The sequence below is a fragment of the Lycium ferocissimum genome, chromosome 10 (assembly GCF_029784015.1).
Source record: "Lycium ferocissimum isolate CSIRO_LF1 chromosome 10, AGI_CSIRO_Lferr_CH_V1, whole genome shotgun sequence".
NCBI lineage: Eukaryota > Viridiplantae > Streptophyta > Magnoliopsida > Solanales > Solanaceae > Lycium > Lycium ferocissimum.
Genome location: NC_081351.1, coordinates 32,180,286 through 32,204,843, shown reverse-complemented (window position 1 = coordinate 32,204,843; position 24,558 = coordinate 32,180,286). Strand labels below are relative to the sequence as shown.

The following is a 24,558-nucleotide window of genomic DNA, read 5'->3' as shown; positions in this document are numbered from 1 at the left end:
GCAACTCAAAATGGTTTACTGAGAATAAGAATAACTCTTTATCCTCGCCGTCACTAGATACAGCAATGAAACATCAAGCATATTCTGGCCCTAGTCAGAGAGGAAGTGGCCATTAGATAATTTTAATTCCTTTGATTTACTGTATTTTTTAAGTCTTAAAATATGTATTCTTCGAGTTATTTTGTTCTCTTCACTTCCTATTCATGTCCTACATACTTTTGAAATGAAACTCCGATTTTTCGTGGTTGCTGCACAAGATTGCAAAGCCATTTTACACTACATCTTCTTGTTGATTGAGTAATTTGATTTTCAAATTGATGATTCTTTTTGCAAAGCAATTATATTCATTAGTCTTTTACGTGTGTCACATTTTTCTTGTAAGAGAACGTGGCCTGGTAAACAAGAGAATGTTGTTTTTGGTGTCCGCATGAGACTGACCAAATGTCACAATTTGAATTACGTCATACAATATAGAATTTTACCGTCCAACTGTCTTGTTACTCCCTGTTAATTTCGTGAAAAATATTGTTTGTTTTTTTTTGTTTTGTGCAAATGATCTATCTCTAGAAATACAAATTTGCTCAAAGCATCAAATTTCTTTAAAATAAAAGTAATTAAAGAGTTTCACCACTTTTCAGTCTAAGGAATTTGTGCAAGGACAAGTTACCCATTTGGTCGATCGGCCAAATATTAATTACTTATGCTCACCAAATATACATAAATTATACACTAATATATATAATTTTATATATTAATACCTACATTATACATTTATTGGCTTATTACTTTGGGTGACTGCCATATAGTACTGCCCGTATATGGACTTGGTATTATTGGGTGGCATATAGCCGCATTAGGTGTATTAATCTTAGCCCCTAAAGGCCTAAACGTTCAGACTTGATGCACATGGGTTATTCCCACAAATTCCTCTATTTCGGGGTGGTTTTAATGTTTACCCCTCAACTATGTGGTATTTAATTTTTGTCCTTCAATATTTTTGGCGCGGCATAATTTAGACTTCACAAGGCATTGTTTACAACTATCTTCGGCCTCTCCATCATAACATACGCACAAATTATTCCAGACAAGGCAAAACTTTCAACACTCAACATAATCTGAAAAACGTCATAATTTAAGATTTCGCTCGAAATAATTTACGTTTAATTTCAGCATATGTATCATAACATCCACACAGATTATACCGAACAAGGCAAAACTTTCAAAACTCAACATAATCTGAAAAATACCTCAAAACTTATGTCGCATAACTTAATTCTTACATAATTTATGCCGGCAAAAATTCAATTTCAGAATATAAAAAATACTCCAGAAATTATATCTTGCGAAACAGGTCTAAATATTTTCATTAAATAAGAAACAAAGGCAAAAATAAAAAACCACAAATATAAGGGACAAAAATTAAAGACCACTGCATTTTGAAGGACAATCTGCGCAAAACAAAATGGAAAAATTACTTGGTGTAGCTTCTTCTAAGAGTTAATTATTGATAGTAACTACTTTTTGATTTATTTATATTTAGTAGCTAAATTAATTTTCCAAATTACCATTGGTAGCTATACCAAAATACATATACCTCTCTCTATTCTCGCTCACTACACATTTCTGATTTTTCATCTTCTCCAAATCCTAAAAAACTATCTCTCTCCTTCCTATTCACTAACACAACCGCCGCCGCCTACCGGAGCTCCGGCAACGAACCAGGACAAAAACACCTCTCTCCTCTCCCTCTCCTTCACACGAGTCCGGAGCTCTCCTCTGACGAGCTAAATTCCGACTAACTATCCCCGATCTCAACAAGCCAATCACCAAAGTCTTTGTTGATTTTCCGTTCAATATGTGAACGAATCCCAGGGATCTGCTTCTCAAGCATTCATTGAAGAGTAAAAACAGTATTTTGTTCATAAAATCTCTCTCAATTGAGTTAACACACTTCAACGCCATGTAGAAATTGTTCTCAGAAAGATGACGATTAGCTCGAGAACAAAGATCAACTAACCGAACGCAATACAAAGAGATTGGATAGCAAGAGTTATGTTTTTACACTTATTTAGAGCTTCAACGAAGGAATCGAGATTTGTTAGTAAAGGTAGAGCTACAGATTGAAGTTGAGTGTTGGAATTCGATAGAGATGATTCGAGAGAATCAACGTCGGAGAGAAGAGATCAGAGATAATCAATGGTAGCGTAGATCTGCAACGCAATCGGATTCGCGGCGGCAGAAATTCCCGTTCTCCACTGGCCAAATCCGAAATCAAATCGGAAAAAATGGATTATCCTCCGGTGGCGATTCCTCTGCCCACGGCATCAACTAGAATCCGTCACCGCCGTACTTAGCAGACCTTAGACAATGATCTTTGCATACAATTTTTTCGAGTAAATATAGTGTATTCTTAAATGAATTTGAGTGTATTTTTCCTTTCTTTGAGTATAACTACTGTGTATTTGACCGAAGATTTGTTTGAGTCAATGGCTTCTTCTCCTTCTTGTATATCAGATCTGAGTGTATTCGTTATTTTTTTAATGTATTTTTTTGTATTTGACCAGAATTGGTGGCTTCTTCTCCTTTTTGTATCTCAGAATCTGAGTATATTTTTGCCATTTTTTTAGTCTAAATATAAGTTTAATGTATTTGAATGATTGTATTTTTGGAAAAACTGGGTGTATTTGACTGTATGTGAATAATCTATACATAGCTAAATACAACCAAAACAAAATGATACATCAATATATAAATACAATAAAATACACAGCTCCGTCGTGTATTTAAATGCACTAGAATACAATTATTTTGAATACACATGTATTCAGAGAAATTATATTGATTAATAACTTGTATTTTTGAGAAAACTAGGTGTGTTTGACTAGAAACAGCCCAATACAATTAAAATAAAAGAATACATCAATATATAAATACAATAAAATACATAGCCCCGTTGTGTATTTAAATGCACTTAAATACATTATTTTGAATACACATGTATTCAAATACAACCAAATACATGTGAAATCAGATAAGATTGGATACAACTGAACTGTTATTCAAATACACTGAAATACATCAAATACAACGAAAATGCTTAAATGTAACTATGAATTGTAAATAGCAAAATAATAGCTACTGATTGAAAACAAGTATTAAAAAATAGTTATTTATGTAAGTTGCCCTAGATGAATCATCATTGGACCCCTTTCTCGTTTTGTCTCATTGAGCTGAATGTGAATTAATGGAGCAATCCAGAGTTTATAACTTAGTCCATTTCAAGCCCATAATGGCTGGCCCAAGAAATGTGTATCCTTTCTGTGTCACAATTTGCATATATAAGTTAACATAAAATGATTCGCTAATGGACAAACAGCAAGTATTAAGGTGTCATTTTCTGAAGTGATTTCCTAAGATATTGTTCTTCCTCGTTTAAGCAACCCCATTATCCCGTATTCATCTCACCTAACCTTCACCTAATTGGTTCAAATCGATTTGATTTCCTTATATAACCTTTTTAAACAGTAATATTATCATGTTTTTTTTAAAAAAAATATAAACAATATTTTAATAATAATCATGAGACGACATTCTTTTGGCATTAATTCATTGTGAAGCGCAACTGCTTGGTTTAAGTAAAAAAGATGAGAAGGGAAACCTAAAATAGGAAGGGTATGACTTTTTTTTTTTTTTTAATGATTAATATCTACAATAATGTAAAATTTTATATAAATATTATGTCATTTTTTAAAACTATAAACTTTTTACATTATACTTCTTTTGGCCCCAAATGTTAATTCTTTTTGGCAAATCAAATTTGTTTCAAAACTTGATAAATAGATAAAGGTAAATGTATTATTATAATAGTATTAATTAAACGAGACACTTAGAGAAAGATAAATGTAACTAAATATTTATGAATATAATCATTTTAAAAGGTATAAGAAACATTTAAAAGTAAATTATATAAACCATGTAGAGCAACGGTATTCATAAATTGCTGAAATATAGCTCTTAAATTGAGTTTGGCCGAAATTAATTTAAACTTAAAAAAAAAACATTTTTTTTCTTTTGAACAGAGACACAACATAGAACAAATTTAGTAGGCGTCTGGCCATGAAAACCAATTCTTTTTCATTTTATTCGGATTTTAAAGTTGGAGTTGTGCTTGGTTATAGTTTTTTTTTTTAAAAAAAAAAATATTTGGTTGTTTGGATATACTGAAAGTGAAAAAATAAAAATAAGATTTTAAGTGTTTTTCAAATTCTAAATACAATTTTAATTTTCATGGCCAAATGATTTTCAAATTATTCATGGACATATGTTAATTTTCAAATAAAATGAAAAGAAAATTTTGGAAAAAGGTGAATACTTCGAGTCAATTCCTCAAATGGTCATTGAACTTGTAGAAAAGCCCTACTAAAATAACTTTTGAATTTTTTTAGACAATAAGGTCATCAAATTATGCCCATATTTCCAAAAAAGTAAAACATTCCATTTTTTGACATAAGACCCCTTGACTTATTTTTAAATTATATAACCCATTTGAATAGTTTTATTTTATTTTCAAAATGTGAAAAATAATTCAAACAAATTTTTTAGAATATTGCAAAATTGTATCTAAAGTAGAAAATAAAAGGACATAGTTGAATGATAGTATAATTAAGCACGACGCTTAATTATAGATTTTTTAACTGATTATAAATAATTTTTCTTGATATATAAAATTTTCGATTATCAAAAAAAATATTTACTATTTTTATTTTCTTGGAGATGAACTTGTAATATTTTGATTTTATTTAACTACTACAAATAAGTGGATTACAATTAATATAAATATTTTATATTTTTAAAAAGCATATATACAACTAATTGTAAAAATGTTTTCATTTTTACGAAGTAGTTATCCAACACAATTTTTTTTTTTGAGAAAATTTATCCAACTATTATACATGCATATAACGTCTCATGGGTTTCAATTATGTCCAAACACTTACATTCAGTAAAATGTTTAACCTCCTGCTTTGAGCAATAGAAAAATATTAAAATAGTTCAAAAGAAGTTGATATAACAAAGAAAATCTTATAGCATATTTAAAATTTGAATTGTTATATTGTTTTATTCTTATAACTTGAAATAATACTTTGTTTTTTATTATTCATGAAAATATTATTTGAACAAGAATTTTGGAGTACCGAAAAATTGTGCCTAAATATAAATTTTGTAATTTAAAAATGAGTTAAGGGGATTATGTCAAGAAATAGATTGTTTTACTTTATTAGAAATAAGGATATAATTTGATGACTTTATAGTACAAAAAATATTAACAGTTATTTTAGTAGAGTTTTTTTACAAGTTCAGTGATCATTCGACGAATTGACTCTGAATAATTCTGGTGGCAAACGAGTAATTAATGCCAAGCACTCTACGAAATGGGAAAAGCCGAAGGAATGGACCAAAAACACTGCTATTGAATCTGACAAAGAGCTTTATTATAAAACGACAAGGACAAGCTTAGGACACAGTAACCAATCACATGGACAAACTTGTCATTTTCTTGACCCCCACCCAAACGCCCAATTCATTACTTTTTCCTTGTCGTCTTCGAAAAATCATTTCCCCTTTAATCCCACCATTAAACACACCCCCCCTATGCCGCCCTCAAAACCCCACTACCCTACATCTCTAATCGGAAAGGTTAAATATACCCCTGTACTATCGAAAATAATTTTAATATGCCCCTTCTTATACTTTCAGTTTAATTATATTCCTCCCGTTATATTTACGGTCCAAAAATACTCTTTTTATTATATTTTGGCACAAATTTTCCCCTAATTTTGATGGAGGAATACACACCAACCTCAGAATTAAATAGCTAACCCCCAATTTTAAATAACTGATTATCTTCAAAATCCACCCGTTTAATCCATCACCGACTCATTCCCTTCAATTTGAGTTCTTTTCTTTGGGGTTATGATATTTGATTCTGAGTTTTTCACGTGTACCTCAATCAAAATTAAGATAAAGTTGTGAAAAAAATATAATAAGAGGGGTATATTGAACTATTTTTGATAGTATAGGGTATATTTGGCCATTTACCTTTAATCCAACATTAACACCCCGCTACCCCGTCAAACCCCACTACCCTAGCATTCCACTTCCCTAGCCGAGGGAATAAAAAGACCTTCATATATCCTTCGATTTTCATACTCAGATCTACAAAATGAAACGGCAATTTAACGGCGGAGATACCGATTCCGTCAATTTGAACGGCGGTGATGAATTCAAGAAGATGAAGAAGAAGCAGGTTCTAGAGTTGCCGATGAAGCGCCAATTTGACGGTGACGAAACTAACGGTGACTTTAATAACAACAAGAAGATGAAGCAAGTTATAGAAGAGCCGTCATCGGAAGTGTTGTTAGATGAGAATCTACTCTACGAAGTTCTCAAACACGTCGACGGGCGCACGTTAGCAACAGCAGCGTGCGTTAGCAAGCAATGGAACCAAACGGCGTCAGATGAACGTCTTTGGGAACTGATCTGCACAAAAGACAGCCGTAACCAACAACAAACGCTACGCGCCGTCGTACTCGCCCTAGGCGGTTTCCGGCGACTATACTCTCTCTATCTCTGGCCACTCTCCAAGCCGTCACCGTCACCGTCACCGTCACCGTCGTCTTCGGCCTGGCCTTGCCTTCCTCAGCCGCCGGCGCCGTCTACTCCGCCGTTAAAATACGGCGGTACGAACACGAGATGGGGAAAAGATGAAGTCAATCTATCGTTATCGTTGCTATCGATTCGGTATTATGAGAAGATGAATTTCAAAGCTAATAAATCAACTTAAGTTGATATATGAGTATTCAATTTCGTAATTTTAACATTTTTATTATCCTGAATTTTTAGCTTATGGTTTGTGTTTTTACTGTATTGAATCATTTTTATGATTAGATCTGTTGGATCTATGTTGTATCATATGTATGCTTTTGATTTTCCAAAGCTGTTCATGTAAAATTGAGGCCTCACTAATACGTACTAATTGCTATGTGATTAGCATTAATCTTAATTGTGAAGTGTTTACTTCTTAAAAAAAATGGTTTTAGGATAATCAGTTAAATTTGTTGAAAATGGTTTTAGGATAATCAATTAAATTTGTTGAAAATGGTTTTAGGATATATTCAATTTCGAAATTTAACATTTTTCAGCTTAAGATTTGTTTTTAATGTATTGAATCATTTATGCTTTAGATCTGTTAGATCTATAATATCTTATGTAACATACGTATGCTTTTGATTTTCGAAGCAGTTGATGTAAAATTGAGGCCAGGTTAATATTAATTGCTATGTGATTAATTAGCATAATCTTAATTGGGAAGTTGGTTGTTTGGATGTGTGAGGAAGAAGGAAAAGGAGTGATTCGTAGTATGAAATATTTTGGGCAGAAACAAACAGATAAGAACAAAGAGGTGGCCACGCTTTCTGGCACTAATAATGGCTTTAGGGAAAAAGATAGGAAAATGACGAGAAAATTCGGCGTCACGTTCGAGATGATCTGTTGGCTGTTGGCTCTTGGGATGTATTAATGGCGTGTTATTAAATTCATTTGGATTTAGCCGAGACTGGAATATAGGTGTATCCTTTGGCACTTTGCCATTTGTTTGGTTGTGTTAAGAAAAATCAGAATATTTCACCTTGTTATCCTATTTGAAAGTCGGTGCTTAAAGTTTGTCCCTTTTGTAAAATTTTACAAATATTGTTCTTTTTATAAATATTGATTCAGCTGTAGATTGCTGTATTTTTTTTTTCCTTCTACAACAACTTGATGTACAAATTTGGATAGCTCACCACGCCAGGAAAATGGAGTAATTCTCCATCCAATCCATATTATCCATCTGAAGTAAATCCAATGAAAAAAACCTCTCTCCTAGCCTCCCCCTTTAAAGAGTGTGAGTGTGGTGGAATCCCTCCAAATTAGTGGAGAATCATGGTAACATCAAAGATAAGACATTCGTTGAATAATTAATGAAAAAAAGTAAGTACAAAATTGAATAACACTGTCAAGATTTGTACATCTATAAAATTTGTGAACAGTTTAATAAAGTTTAATAAAATAAGTAAAATGAAGACAAGTCTTTTTAGTCTGGTAAGATTTGGGAACAATGAACAACATATGCAAATTTTGTTCATTCGGCAGAACTTTTGATACAAAGTGATGCTCTGCCAAGTACTTATAAGTTATGAACAAGAAAAAATTTGGCTGTCCGCCACAATTTGTGAAATATTTAACAGGATGAGTAGAACGAAAATTAATGTAATTACCGTTATGCTTCACTAGCAAAACTTGTGAAAGCGTGTTTTTTTTTTCCGGGTGTGTATAATGCTAAGGTTATGTTTGCATAAATTTGTTAAATGAAAATAAAATTTAAATAATGGTCTCTCTTCTCCACAAAAGTAGGGGCTCCATTTGTGAGATCACACCGGCTATATTGTTGTTTAGTCTCAAATGATCTTATTTGTGCAAATCACCCGAGAAAATCAGTCAAAAAATTGGTTATGGGTTTTGCTGGAAAACTGGGACGAATGGTTTTTGGGCTTTTGATTAGGATCCACTTCATAAAATTAAGGAAGTGTATATTAGAACATGGCGATAGCTCCCGTAAAATCTCCAAGTGTATCCGTTTGGTCATAAATATTACCAGTATCTACGTATTTGAACTTCAACTAAAATATTGAAATACTGACTAACATGTACTGTTAAGTACAGAAGTTCAGTAAAATATTGAAGTACTGACTAACATGTACTCTTAAACTACAGAAGTTCACTATACTAAGTTTCAAACGCCTATGTTTCTTAAAAAAAAAAAAAAAAAAAAATATCAACCAAATATTCTAGACACAGACTAAAGTATTTCAAAAGAAATAACTGGCTTTTACTCACATATTTCCAAATGAAGTTTGTGTTCAAATACAACTCCTAACTCACAAGAATTTCTTTTTGACTTCAATTACAAATACCCCTGTGTTTTTGGTATGTTGGAGTGTCACAAGCCTTAGTTAAAATGTCCAAGTGAAATTTCTGAACAAGTTCAGGGACCTTATTAAGCCAAAAAAAAAAAAAAAACTTGCCCTCGTGCTCAAAACATGTTTGAAAATAAGGAGTGAAATTTATACATCAAGACAATCCTAGAATTCACTAGACTTTTCAGAGGTCGGAAAATCAAACTTGGTTTTCCATCACATGTATAAATTGAACAATTGCACTTCACTTTTTGACTCGATTCGAATCCAATTTTGAATCGAAGACAGCTGAAGACTGTAACCAAATTGGTTGTGGACTTTTCTAAATCTGCTATAACTGCCTTGATGCACATGAACTGACTCAATAATACTTTAAAGTATCTGCCTATACCTGCCTTGATCACTGGGTACATAATTAGACCGAATGAATTAACTTTGTTAAATTAGAAGCCGACTGGGTGATTTTTATTTTGGTTGGCCACCCACCTTTTTCCCTTTTTTCCTCGTTCTTTTTTGTGTGCTCCCGAAGAAAAATCATCCATTGAAGGAAAAATTATGGGCGTTAAATGGTTGTATGGGGTTAAATTTAAATGGTCAAAATGGATTGAGTTAACAAATAGACGGGTAATTAATCCACCAAATGCTATTAGGTCTTAAATGGATTGGGACAAAACGGGCTAAACAACCAGTCATAATTCAACTCATCCAACTCTTATCAAGTTTTAATTTCATTGTTTCTTTTCTTATAATTTTTTAAATTACAAATTAAAGTAAAATTTATTTCCCTTTATGATGGTTATATCTAAGATATAAAAGAAAAAAATATAAATAATGGACAAGGTTTCTCATGGTCAATTTGGACGACACATTTAGTCAAATCAACCCAAATTATAAATGGAATAAGGTGGGACCATCAAAATAGACTGAGCTAATACATGGACGGGTCAAAACTGATCACTGAGCTAACAAATGAACGAGTTAATAGACGAGTCATGTTTTTATCATTTCATCGACTAATTTTACCACCTCTAAGAAAAAGAAGAAAAAGAAAAAAAAGATACCATTAAGGAACCTGTAGCTATTCATAGTACCTATTTATGTCCAATTTCTTAAGGAGGATCTAGTGGGCAGGTCAATTAGAGTTAACAAAATAAAATACCCAATTCCTATGCCCCAAAATGAAAGACCATATTGCATATTTGCATGCATGTTAGTGGTTGACGTAACCTATTACGCAGGCAAAAGATGTCAGAGAGAAAAAATGTCCACTGATTTTTTCCCCCCTAAATACGACTTCAACGTTAATTAACAATTCATGACTAACGAGAACCAAAATTGGACCAAAGAGTGCGATAGTCCAATGGTTAAACTTCCAGGAAGTTACTTCTTCATTTATTCCATTCAAAAGAATTTGTTGATCAAATGCCTCTTATTTTCATGAACGTACCACTATAAATAAGAGCAAGGATACACCATACTTTCACACAGAACTACACAAATATAAGGAGTACGTACAAGCAAATCAGATAATTATCTCCAAATTCGAGCAAGCTTTTAATTGTTATTGCAACGTACCATCAAAAATGGCAAGAGGTCTCAAATATTTTGCAGTGTTGGTCGCAATTAATCTCTTATTCAGCTCTTCACTTTTCATTAACAGTGAGGCTCGTCCTCTCAATGCTGTTGTTGCTGCCAACGATAAATCCATGAGCAATTCGATAGAGAAAATTATTGATGAATTATATGTTAAGGCAATAAAGACAGGAGGGCCAAGTTCAAGAGGCGAAGGACATGCTTCAACTCTGGGAGGAGTCAAGAATTCTGGACCTAGCCCTGGCGCGAACCATTAGTTTGCTGATTATTGATTTAAATTTTAATTCATTACTTGTAATAATTTTTTATTTCTTTCATTCTTCTTTTCGTTTAGAATAAGTCGTAATAATGCGTTACGAGAGTTTGTAAAATTCTTTTGTTTAATTGATTTTTGATTTTCATGAATAAGGCAGCCTTAGATAATACCAGGTGAAATACAATTGGTCTTGTATTACTTTTTTAGTAAAGCAGAACTTAGTCAAAATAATAATATATATCCTCTTCAAAGGATTTATATGTTACAAGGTTACTAATTATTTTCCCCTATAATAATTCCCACGATATACCAGTTCTATTGATAATTCGAAACTCTACATCATTGTAAAAGTGGATGTTGACATATAATATAATTAAGCAAATAAATATTTTTTTTATTAACAACTTAAGCTTTTAGATGAAATGGTGATACATTTATGCGGTGAAAACATTTACACGGAGTCACAAAAAAAAAAAAAAAAAAGAGTTTTCAAACTAAGAGAAGATTAAGTGGATAATATCCCCCAAGTGACGGAAGCAAGGTAGACGGATAGAGATAAATATCCACTGGCTAATTTTTCCTCAGAGAATTGGGGTCAATACACAGTCAGCAATATTCAATCTTAATCCCTTCCGTTTATCTGTTCAAATGTTCATGTAAAAAGAACAAAATGTACTTAAACTAATCACAAGTAATAGAGCATGGTTCAATGGGTACTTTAACTAAATTCAGCATTTTGGATACAGAAGGGATATATAAGTAAAAAGTTTTTTAATTAGATTTAACAAATTTTAATTTTCAAAGTCAAACGAACAAGGAATTTAATGATAAAAACCTTAAAAGTGAACCCATGCGTCACATTTAAATTAATCCTGGATCAGCCTTTACCAGTTATTAAAGCAATCATGTGCAAGAGTATATATATTTTCTGAGTGTCCCACATCTATTGAGGGAGGAGTGATCGATGTGTAGTTTATCTCTTTATATAATTTTGGACGATGGCTCAAGGTTCATTTCTTCACAAGACTTAAGCAATTGAATTTGACTATCCCAAAATTCACTGGAATTCTAATAAGTTAGGGAAATCGAAATTGGCTATTGAAATGACTTTTAAGCAGCGACCGATGGAATAATATATTCATTACGTGATTAAAATTGAATAATTGCACTTCACTTTTTGACTTAAGCACATTTAGCAAGATTCTGCATCGAATGACTGCCTTGCCAAACAAGGACAATTCGAAGGAAATATTCTTCTTAAATATTTTGACGAATACTATTCAAAACAATTTCCAGTCGAAGGGACAATAAGAAAGAACGAGATTTCATTAAGGAAACGTTTCACCAATTTATCCAATTTTTTAGAGTCTCGGAGGAATCAGTGGGCAGGTCAATAAGAGCTAACAGTATAACATATTATACACCTATTTTATTAGATAGAGTTGAATAACTATAAGAGAACCAACATAAATAAATAAATAAATTAATTAATGGACGTTGTCACTAGTCCACTTTGCCTTTTTAGGGGTACCACCAAACCATACTGCTTAATGGCATGCATGTAATGTAAGAGCATGATAAGGCTTTACGTAGGTTATTACGCCCACAAAATGGGCCGCAAGGGTGAACAAAGGAATTAAAGTTTAAAGAAAACTAATGACCTTTTACATTATTAATGGATTTGGCTCCTCTCGATTACACTTTCTCTCCATTTGCAAGTGCATATTTAGATGATAGACACTTTTCTATTTTAGATTTTACAGGCTTTGATTAAATTAACTTAAGCAGCCATCTTAACCATAGTTAATAAGATACATTTTAGGAATGCACTAGAGCATTAATCAACTAGCCAGTTACTTTTTAAAAAGTAAATGTTTCTCGTTTTATTTCTCTTACTACTTATATTTTTTAAGACCACTGTCTAAAGATCATTTTTAGCAAACTGAAAATTATGAGAAAACGTTAGATTATAGTCTAAATTTTTTTAAAATCTTCCTTAATTAACAACTCATGACCAATTTTAGATTAGAAAGTGTAGACTACTCAGACGATGACGTTTTACTTCTTTAGCTGATATTAATAAAATAGCCCTAGGTGGTACAAAGCCTAGTGGCCTTTAATTTTTTTTTTTTTTTTAAATCTTGACAACCCCCGTGACTGCTGGAGTAATAAGAACCAAATTGGAACTGGGAATGCGCAAAATTCCAACAGTCAGCTTCTCAGAAATTGCTTCAAGCTCTATTTCATTCAAAAAAATCCAGACACGTGACGCCTTCTTCCTAGAATCCTCTACAATAAATATAGGGTACGATTGCACCACATTTTCATGCAGCACCCCAGAAATACATCACAGTGTAACCATTTAAAGCATTCACATTTAACACTTTTACTATAACTTCTATTCTTGATCAGAAAAAATGGCCAGAGGTCTCAAACTTTACGCAATTTTCATCGCCATAAATTTCTTTTTCAGCTCTTTATTTTTCTTTAATAGCGAAGCTCGTCCTATTAATGCTGCTAAGCATCAAGTCATGGAAAATGCCATCGACAAATTTCTGGAGGGATTATATGTTGAAGCAATAAAAACAGGAGGGCCAAGTTCGAGGGGTGAGGGACACAGATCAATAGACGCTTTAACTCTTGGAGGAATCAAGAATTCCGGGCCTAGCCCTGGCATGAACCATTAGTAGAAATAGCTACTGGCCATTTTTCAACCCCGTCTTTCAAAAAATAATCACAGTGAAATTTACATGTGAAATTGTATGATAACGTCGTTGAGTATCACCTGTAAAATTTGGAACTCTATTACAGTGGATGTTTTTCAATTATAGGAGTTGAAAAGTTGCTATCCGCGAAACTCGAATCATTAGTTCTTCCATTAGTCGCCGATGCAGGGTTATTAGCTAGCGTATTGACCAACGACAAAATTTATGAGTTTTTTCATTTAAGTTCCTAACATTTATTTATATTCTTCATTTATATATGTTTTGAATAAGTCGTACTGTATTACTAGGTTGATGTAAAAGTTAAAACTTTTTGGCTTCTGGATTTTCTTGAATAAAGCATTTGTAGTTCTCACTTCTGTGGTTTTTGGAAGCTCATTTCTTTTATTCTTCTTCTTTTTGTTAAGTAGGCGTTTGCTTTCAAAGATGCCAACGACATAATTGAGAAATACAATTAAATACTCTAGTTGCTTATGCTATTACACTTACGCAGGCCGGATCTCCACAAGGTACGTTAATTAATCATATGTTAATTGCCACACTAATCTAATTGCTTAAAGTAATTTTTTGTACTCAATTATATACCTTTCGTACTGGCAAAGTAATTAGTCAAAAGTAGTTAATTGCTTCTAAGGCTGTTCGCGTATGTCTTTCTTGCATCAGTAAGAATTGCTAGTTCTGTTAAGCATTAACCTAGCTATATACATTGATTATGTAAGATTTTTTGCAGTATCCGTGCACTTTAACCATGTAGCTATAACCATTGATTATGTAAGATTATACTAGGATTTCAATTAATTCCCATCATAGAGATCATTTTACTTATAATTACCTTAAAAAATGTCTGATTGTGTAAATATAATTTGCACAGATTATCTCCTGTGTTAAATGTTGAATTCATTTTGTTCCTTATCCAAGTGTATTGGTATAAGTTCTAAATTTTGTGACCTGAAAGTTTTCTATTACTGGTTCCTTAATTATATTTAGTGGAATGTCGTATCTGCTTCAGCTGTTTGCATTCCGCCTTGGACTTGGTAAACTATTGCTCTCCAGCCCGAAAATGGGAAATATCATCTAGTAATAAATTGTATAATTTGTATGTATTATGTTGATTCGATCATTTGCCAACCCAACTCATATAAAAAATAGTACTTAAAGAGATGGAGGCATATTCTGATTTCTCTTCAACGTCCCAAATGTTTGCATAGGACTTCCTCAATCTACCTCAACTTGGTCAAGTCAAATATGTGTCTCTCTCCTAATTCATCTATATATAGGTATATAGTAATATGTGGCTCTCTTTCTAACAAGCTATTGTAAGCGCCTACTCAATCAAATATAATGGCTAAATATAGAGGAATTAGAAGTCCCACTTTATCAGCTTCAATATCAGAATTATTCATTGTTCTTCTCCTACTTAGTTCTTTAGTTATCAAGAATAACGAAGCTCGCCCTCTTCGTTCAGTTGCAGAGGAGAATAACACATTGAATCATGAGTTGCAGCTAGAAGGTGAACTACACATGGAGGAAATCAACAACTCTGTTCATGAAAACCACTCTGGTCCAAGTCCTGGTGTTGGCCACTAACTAGTAATTCACTATAGTATAGTATAATTATATACATGTAGTCATCTAGCTTACGCAATTCTTGGATTCTTTAATTTGTTTATTCCCTTATAACATAGTCTTTTATCATTCATCAATAGAAATTCTTTGTATCGTCCTAATTACTTTAGTTTTCCCCTCCTCCGTTGTCGAAACGCAAAAAACTCATTTTTTTTTTTTCAAAGTTTAGTCACTTCAGAATTAATTCAACTATAAGCGATTGAAGCTACAAAAATCCGTGTCTAAAGTTGCAAATTTTGTGAAATTTGGCATATTATTTGTGCAAGCAAACTTTAGACGTTTTTCTCTAAACTTCAAATATATAAGCGAGTAAGCGAATAAATTTTGATGCTGGCTTCAGATATACGTGACTAAACTTTAGACAGATTCTTTTTTTGATGAAGCACATAATTTTTTAGACAAGTACCTGTATTGATGAACAACAGAATTTTTGCAGGTTCACCGATATATAAACTTTGACCATACGCTATGTATTCCGAAAAATAATCACAGTATTCGACACTGAAACTACATCTTGTTTCAATTGAACACATGAACATATGATAAAGTGTCCCTATTAGACACCCGACTCGAATTTTTTTTGAGTGTGTCCCTATTATGTAAATAAATTAATCACTTAAAATATGTCATCCTTTAATTATACTTGTTAACCTCAATAAGCCGTAAAACCTCATAAATGTTCCAATTAACAAATGACAAATGTTTTCACAAACACTTTTATCACTAAATCATAGTTAATTAACATATATTCTCACCTTAATTATAATTAACTTTACCACAATAAGTTAGTATAATGCGATGCATAAGGGCAATTTATAAGAATGACGGCGAGATGGGTGGTTTTGAACTTTTGACCCAGCTTGCCTCATGAATAAAACTTTAAATTTATCAAGTTTTGACTTTTGACCTTGAAGTTTTCCCATGACAAAAGTTGGGGTTAAAAATTCAAGACTACCCATTTTAGAGGTCATTAGGTATAATTTCTTTCGTAAAATCATTTTTTACCAACCATCAAAACTAGATACAATTAGACCTCTCTACAGCAGTCATCCTCTATAACAATATTTCACTATAACAGTCTAGTTTTCTTTGAAACCGACTTTCATATTATGTTATATTATATGTTTTCTATAACAATATTTTGATATAGCGGTCAAAAACTAGCATAACAAACGACCATGTTATAGAGAGGGTTAACTTGTATCTCCAACTGACCAAAACTCAGAAACCCAAACAAAGATTCTATACTTTTCATCAGATAGGTTAAGTGAAAGTTCCCCTTCCCTTGCCAAATATATTTTATTTTATTTTAAAAAAAAAAAAAACCTAAACAAATTGACTTTTTCTACACTAATTTGGCTAGAAGAATAAAGTGGCAATTTCGGGTTTCAGTTACCAGAGTGCCGCCCTTTCTTGATTTTCCGATAATAACCCACATAAAGAAAATGGTCAACTGTTTATAGAAATTGAACTCCTTTCTTATTTTACAGGTAACCCTTTACTTAATTCTTTGTCCACTATTGTTCTAGAGAAAAAGAATCAAGAAATGGGGAGCTCAAATGGTGATGATGATTCGACTACAATCTTTGATGAAGGTGATGCCACGGCCACCACACATGAAACAGAAATAGACATGGCTGACAGTGAAGTTGATTCTCCTTCTGATTTTCAAGAAGGTGAAAAAGTACTCGCCTTTCATAGCCAACATCTCTATGAAGCTAAGGTACCCACATTCTTGCATTTGTGTTCTTGAGTCATTCTTGCATTTGGGTCAAAGACAATGTTTCAATGATTTGACTAATAATTTAATATGGGGTTTTATTGATTGGGACTTTGAGTAGGCTTTTCTTGTCCTACTGGTTTACTCTAAAAATTCAGATGATAAGGGATAAGGCTATATATATAAGTTCACAGGTGATAAAGATATATGGATGATTACAAGAAATAAGGTCACAAGGGATATGATTAAGGAAGAATCAGGAACATCACTAGAAAGCATAGGATGTAAAGTGAAAGTGCTAAAATGAATGAAACCTATTATCAACTAATATGTATCGCCTATATAGATTTTTTCTTCCATTTTGCCCTATGATCTAAGTCTATATGGGTCTCAAGTGATTGTAGGTCCTTCGAGACAACTTCCTTTCTAGTGATGTTAGGTCTACATCTGCAATCGATCCAGGAATGAACAGACCATCTCAAGCGACCTCCTCAATGTGTGCTACTTGAACCTTTTGTGATCATTTCTAATCATGTATAGCCTTGTACTCACACATCTATCTCAGTATCCACGTTCTTTCAACACTCATTTTGTGGATGTGTTGGGCTTTACGACCCAATTACCTTTTACCACTCAATTTAGTTCTATGTGTAACATCTTCCATTATCTTGGAAAGGAACTATTGATATCTTGCCATCTGCATGGTGAATCATTTATGTCATAATCAATTTCGATTCTTTTGTACCCACTGGACTCGTCCTAGAAGAAAATTACCTAATATCAATATATCATACAACACTTCTGATCAAATGACCTTAATTATGTTGTTCTGAAGAGAAGTTTGGTGATGACATAAAATAATTTCCTGAAGTAGAAACTTATTTCATTTAGAGAAGAAGTCGTTGATCATGTGGACAGAGAAAGGGTTTGGTTCGTGAACCACATTGCTAGAATCAAAATCTAACCTTTCTGGATGTTTTTTGTTCTCTTGTGTAAAAATTTCCAGTCTATAATTCTGTGTCTTACCAGTTAGAAGTTCTTAATGTTAGTTGATCTTATGGTTAATTCCATTTTTAACTTATCTACTGCATTTTAATTTTTCTTTTTTGGGTGGGAAGGTTCACAAAGCTGAGTTTCAAATGAGGGAGTGGAGATATTTTGTTCATTATTTTGTAAGTATCAATTTCCCCAGCTCTATGATATTTTAAAAGCTTCATTTTTAACAGTAAACATTTGTTGTCATCCATCTTCTGCTTAGTTGGTAGAGACTGAGTACTTCCTCATGGATATGAATGCGTTGCATGGGAGCGAAACAAGGTGATTGCTTAGATATGTGCTATAACCATTGCTTCTTTTTCTTTTTTCAGGGTTGGAACAAAAAGTGAGTACATCATTCTCAAGTTTTTCCTCAAGCAGAAGTTTAATTCTAAATAAAATTCTCGCTGGCGGAAAGTTTTCAAATTGACGTGCATTAGATTATTTGATAAGTTCCATAATCATGTTGTTCTTTAAAGTCTACTTTCTATGCATTTCATCAAGGAAGGCATTTATCTTTTTCATTTCTCTTTCACTTTTGAACAGCTGGGATGAATGGGTGGGCGTAGATCGATTGATGAAACTCACAGAAGAGAATGTTCAGAAGCAGCAGGAGCTTAAGAAAAAACAGGATGCAGATAAGAATGGAAAGGCTGCACGTGGATCACAAATGAAAACAAAAGTCTATACAGGTTAGATCACTTGTACTCTACTGAATTAGCTATAGGGTGGGTCCTTTCTTGTCCTCTTTTCGTGGTAGATGGGCTGAATTTTTTCTTTTTTTCTGCGATTATAAATTTTTTCTTTTTTCTGCGATTATAAGAGTCATCTGTTGGCTTTCACAGAAACCAGTTTCTATAGGTGTATTCTTTTCATTATACTGGTGTTAATTCATTTGCACAGGTCTAACTTCTTTGGTCTGAAACATCCCTATTATGATGTGCTTGATGGGATTTTCCAGGAATTCATGTTTTTTCTGCTGTTATCTTGTTTTTCTCTGTGCTTCTTAAGTGGTTTCCTATTTCCGTCTTAAATATGGAAATGAACTGTATAATGTACTTGATTGCATTCAGTTATTATTTGATTACAGGGGGAAGAGGCAGAAAGCGGAAGAGTGATATTCCGCAGAAGGTATGTTTCTGGTCTATTTAGCTACACTTAATGAAGCTAGAGTCCTTATTTTAGCTACACTTGAACTTCTATCTTAGGACCCAGTAGTGAATCCTCTTAAAGAATTCAAACATGAAGGTAATGCAGTGACTGTGAGCTACAACTGGCAATAGCTGATCTCATTGGATGATGATCTATGTTAAAAATGTGAATGCAATTAAATATTAATAAAAAGACCATAGTTTTATTGGTGATTAATGCTTATGCAATTCGCCGAGATGGGTAGCTAATGATAAAAGTTCATGGTTTAGAAGCTGGTTAGTAACTTTATGTATTTACGAATTCTCAAAGATCATCTTTAAGTGACTAGGATTGAGTAATCTCTTGAAGGATGGCCTTGCTTTTCTTTATCCCCACCATTTTCATGCTATCTTAGTCTCCTTGGCCAATGACACTTGGTGGGGTACTGCTGGTTCGCAAATTATTTTTGTTCCATTTTGTGAATGCAATAGTTTGTTTAGCTTTGGTTTCATTTATCCCATTAGGTCTCTTTGTTGTGTTTTGTTGATCAATTTAGATGTTATTTGTTAGATTATGATCTAGTTGTTTGTCAGGACAAGGATGGTCCTCCTCCAGAAAAGCTTGTCAATATCCAAATACCATCACAATTAAAGAAACAGCTGATTGATGATGGTGAATTTGTCAACCACTTGGGCAAGGTAAATGTCATGCTAAAAGCTCCAGCTTCCTGATTGTCTCCTAAATTTGTTGACAGGATATCTATTACACCATATGCTTGATTACTCCATGAAATATCTCCATTCTCAAACCTACTCTTTTTTGTTCCTTTGTACTTGTAGTTAGTTTAGTATAGACAGGGAGTTCAGTTTTTCCTTCTTTATTTTAAGTTAGAACATTGAGCAATTGAGGTTTACTCTATGAACTGTTGTCTACTAAACTCATATCTCATCTTCTTTTGCTTTGGGCCTTGAGTCAATTCATAATGTAGACTAAGTTGTACACCGCTTTCTGAATGATTAATGGATTGCTTGACGAGAAAATGAATTTAGAATCAGTGTCCTGGAACAAAGAGGGATTAGTGATTACACCTCTTATCTCCAAAACACGTTTACTTTCTTTTTGTTCATGCAAAACATCTGATCTCTGTGTGGTTTGCGGGCTATTGCACAGGAGCGGGGTTTACCCTGTGCGCACCCGAAGGGCAGCGGCTGCGGGTTCCCTTGTCATCAAAAAGAAAAAACATCTGATCTCTTTCATTAAATGGTAGATTAATTTTCTCTCCAATGATTCAAGCTAATTTGGTGATCCCTTTTTTCTCTCCGACAATACAAACTAATAGACTGGTTCTGCTTTATTATTTCAAACTTGACGTGTACTCTCTTTGTTTAGTCTACTTTCACATTTGGAACCATTTCAAACATCTCCCTATTTTAAAGTCTAAATTACTTATCAAACGTTTTAGTTACGATGTGTGTTGTTAGTCAAAGTAGGTCATTTCTTGTGGAATGAAAGCAGCAGATGGTCATTAACAAGCTTTTTTCAACTTCATTGTGATTCAACCGTTACGCTGTAGCTAAAGATTAATTATACATGAAAAAGAGAGTAACATTTATATCCATTGTCACCTTTTTGTAGTTGCAAGTTGGGGCTGAATGAGAGAGTTGACGTGTAATTGAAGTTACCAGAAGGGTTTTTGAAGGACTAAAACATAAATTTGAGCACTTCATCTAAGTTTATAATGAAATAGGTAGATATTTAGCTTAGCTGGCATGACAAGGAGAAGGATCAATTATCCTTCTCAAAATTTTCACTCTGGTGCAAAGGATGTCATATTCTCAAAACGAAAATTGTTATTACTGAAACCTAAAGGAAGATGCTTTTGACCTACTTGAATTCACATGTTGAAACTCATATACAGTGTGCTTTCTTTTTATTCCAATTTGTGAATCTGATGTGTCTCGTTTCCCCGTCTTTTTTGTGGGGGTGGAGAGATAATTGACACATCTCTATCGTCTTAAGTTGATTGAGTTGAGGGAACAATATTTATGCAGCTCGTCAGACTTCCACGTGCTCCAAATGTAGATGAAATACTAGAGAAATATCATGACTATCGGCTGAAAAAGGACGGAGTGTAAGTTCTCTATCACTTATTTCCACTCGAATGTTTCTCTAATTAATTGATAGGTTACTATGTTATTTCCTTTTGATTTCATTATTTTACCTTTTTAATAATAGTAGACGAGAGGGGCACTATTTTATGGTCTAGAAAATTGTTTCTTTTAACGTGATGATATCGATAAAAAATGCTTTTGTTGTTGCAGAGAATCTTCTTAGTCGATCTGTGAGTTGGACTGCAAATTTGCCGTGTCTTATCTCTAATTGATTTGTGTTGACACCGAACTCTTAGGAATATCTTGCAGATATAGCTCTCTGCTAAATTTTCTTCTTAGATTTTTTAATAGATTGATCTATTTAGTAGCAATGATTCCATTCATCACTATTACAAGCTTAATGACTAGTAAACTAAATTTACCTTAATTGATTCTGGTGGCTGAAGGATATCTGATTCTGTTTAAGAGATTCTTAGTGATTTGCAATGCTACTTCAACGAAGCACTGCCTGCTATGCTCCTTTACAAGAATGAGCCGGAACAGTTCCAAAAGTCGATTAAAGACGATGTCTCTCCTTCCTCTGTGTATGGAGCTGAGCATTTATTACGGCTTTTTGGTATGTTCAGTTTAATCAAATTTCAAGCAGTTGATGTTGCATGTCTTAATATGTGACAGTTTATGTTTCGTATAATATGTTTGAGCCTTAGCTACCTATATTTATTGGCTTCAAAGTCCTCATTTCTGGGTGTGTAATAAGCTAATATTTGCTGTTTGATGACTTTGTTCCACATCTGGCAATACAACTTTCATCCAGTTTGAGTTCGAGGAAAACCTTTTATTTTCGTCTAATACCTTTTTGGATAACTTACAGGGAATAACCACAAATATTTGTAGATTATTTGTTTGGCTAAATCCTTTGTCAAGGTGTAAAATAATCTCTTCAGAATTTTTGCATCAGAATTCAATGTTGCAGAGGCACAAAGTAGTAAGCAGCCTTATATATTATACGTTAAGTGAGTGATACAGACGCTTTTGAATGGTTTTGCTGAGCTTTTAATGCCATTTCATGATTTGTGAAACTGATGTTAGTTTAAACTGGACTTTCACATCCAACATTGTTATATATTTTTAACAGACACTTAATCTTGTTATCTGCAGTTAAGTTGCCTGAGATTCTGTTCTATGCAAGTATTGAAGATGAGACATTAACAGAGTTAAAGCAGAAGTTGCAAGACTTTCTCAGGTTTAAATATCTTATGTTTCTGTCATGGTGACGCAGGTTTTCTTAACTTGATTTATTCCGTAGGAATACTTAAAGAAAATATGAGAAGTGTGTATGTCTACCTAAAATAATGAGGATGGAATAATATATAGTGGCAACCCTAAACCTAAACTAGATACTTAATTCTAATAATAGAAATGAATACTCCGTCTAATAACTTTGAAACTACTACGATAATTTCTATATACCTAAGAAATTAATAGAATGAAGTAATTAAAAATTACTTAATGTATAAAAAAAATTCCCATTTTCAGTCACGTACTATTCTCTTCGGATTGAAAAATTAAATTTTTGTCCTTAGTTTTGGAATTCTGTGAGCAACTCCTAATCTTCTCTATGCTTGTTTCCTCCCTTTTACTTTACTAGTTCATTGGTAAGGCATTCTGATTTTGTCGTAAACAGAACCATTATCATAAAATATCTTCATATTCATGGAGTTCCAAAAGAAAGTTGATTTGAACATAACTCAAAACAAATGGCAAAAGTGGACTTGAATTGCCATCCTTGGCAGAATTGTCATATCCATCTTGGATCTCTTTGCTAAGAAATTGTTCCAAATAAAAGTCATGTCTTCATATTAAGAAGTAGAGGCTTATCAATTGAAATCATTAGTTTGTAAATTAAGACCTTCAATACCGATTTCCTCATCTTCAAAGTCCATCGTGAGGCAAGACACCAATATGAGAGGATCGTGCATCATTCTTAGAACTCCCAATAAGTAAATCATGATATCACAGATTCATAGTATACATCATCTTCCATTTATATAGAAAAAATGATTGATCATCTTCCCTGTCCTACTAAATATTCAAATTCAGCTTCCCCGCAGGTTATTTAAGATCTTGTTATTTACGATTGAGGAATTAGTGTGATTGATGGGCAATTTGTGAGTGGCTCTTTCGATTCTATCCCGACCATACGCACACTCATAATTCCGACTTTGATACTGCTACAACAAATACTGGCAATGGTTGAGCAGAAGAAACCATCGCATCTTCATCTTTGGCTAATGCCCAATGGCGAACAGGATGATTCCCTTGGCATTGCAGCATACTTTGTCCTTGTTCCTAACGTTCAATGTTCCCGTTTTAATAGCTAGGCTTTCAGTTATGCCTTCCTGTCCTCTGGGATCTCAATGTAATTGAAGATTCGATCAACTCTATCTATCTAATCACAAAAACTCCTTATTATGTAGATATATCGAATGGATTACCATGATTAGTAGGTAATCCAGTGAACGAATCTCCTTGCTCCAGAGTCATTAGTACAAGTCCAATTCTTTCCTCCTAAACTAAAAACTATTATATCGCAATTGCATGCTGATAATTGATGTTTGTTGCTCATTTTAAATGTACATTCCCATCAATAATCTAGGTTATCTTCCTGATTTACAGATTCCTGCAGAAGAATCAAAGTGCATTTTTTCTGTCGACGTACCATTCTGCAGAAGATTTTGATGTGGCTGGCAAGAAACAGGATAACTGAGTTGGAACATCTCTTCTTCTGCTGTATATATATTCTGTATCACTCCTACTAATGTGTATATTCTCTGGTGTCCAATGCACAACTTTATGTTGTATTACTAGGCCTCTAACTAGTAACTTTTGCTGCATGCTGTTTTGCTACTTATTGCCTTGTGCAGTGGCTATGACAGTTTCTGGTTGTCCAGCTAATCTTTTCTCTTGAATCAGGTACCTAAGTACCAACTAACTTTGTAGTTAGATATGGGAAAGAAATTTGCTCTGCAATAGGAGGTGTCGACAATGTATGGCGTATTTGGGATTTCACGTTTGAAATATTTACATCTTGTTCGTGCATCTAGGTTTTAATCTGAAAATCGATAAATAAATGATAATATATCCCCATGAAATGTAAAATTTGTTCAATCGGTACATGATAATGTATCCCATGACAAATAAATCGGGATGGAGGGGTAAATATTTCGTAACAAGGATATTTAAGATGTTTATATGAGCGTTGGTAAATGTCTATTTACTATGTACTTCGTTATTTTAATTGGGCAATTTGCAGGATTGTCCTTCGCTGGGGTGGTTTTTAATTTTTGTC

The 24,558-nt window shown here is 33.2% G+C and overlaps 1 protein-coding gene and 1 pseudogene across 1 annotated transcript; both read left to right on the top strand.

Annotated features, from left to right (window-relative positions):
- Nucleotides 1-6,145: 6,145 nt before the first annotated feature.
- Nucleotides 6,146-7,063, top strand: LOC132033426 (F-box protein GID2). Its single transcript, XM_059423400.1, has one exon. The coding sequence runs from the start codon at nucleotides 6,224-6,226 to the stop codon at nucleotides 6,842-6,844; it is 621 nt and encodes a 206-aa protein (XP_059279383.1). The 5' UTR covers nucleotides 6,146-6,223; the 3' UTR covers nucleotides 6,845-7,063.
- Nucleotides 7,064-16,471: 9,408 nt separating this feature from the next.
- On the top strand, nucleotides 16,472-24,306 carry LOC132033425 (protein MRG1-like; annotated as a pseudogene).
- Nucleotides 24,307-24,558: the final 252 nt, after the last annotated feature.

Bases quoted from the DNA above. Each gene is read 5' to 3' on its own strand.
- LOC132033426 (XM_059423400.1), top strand. From the start codon at position 6,224: ATGAAACGGCAATTTAACGGCGGAGATACCGATTCCGTCAATTTGAAC.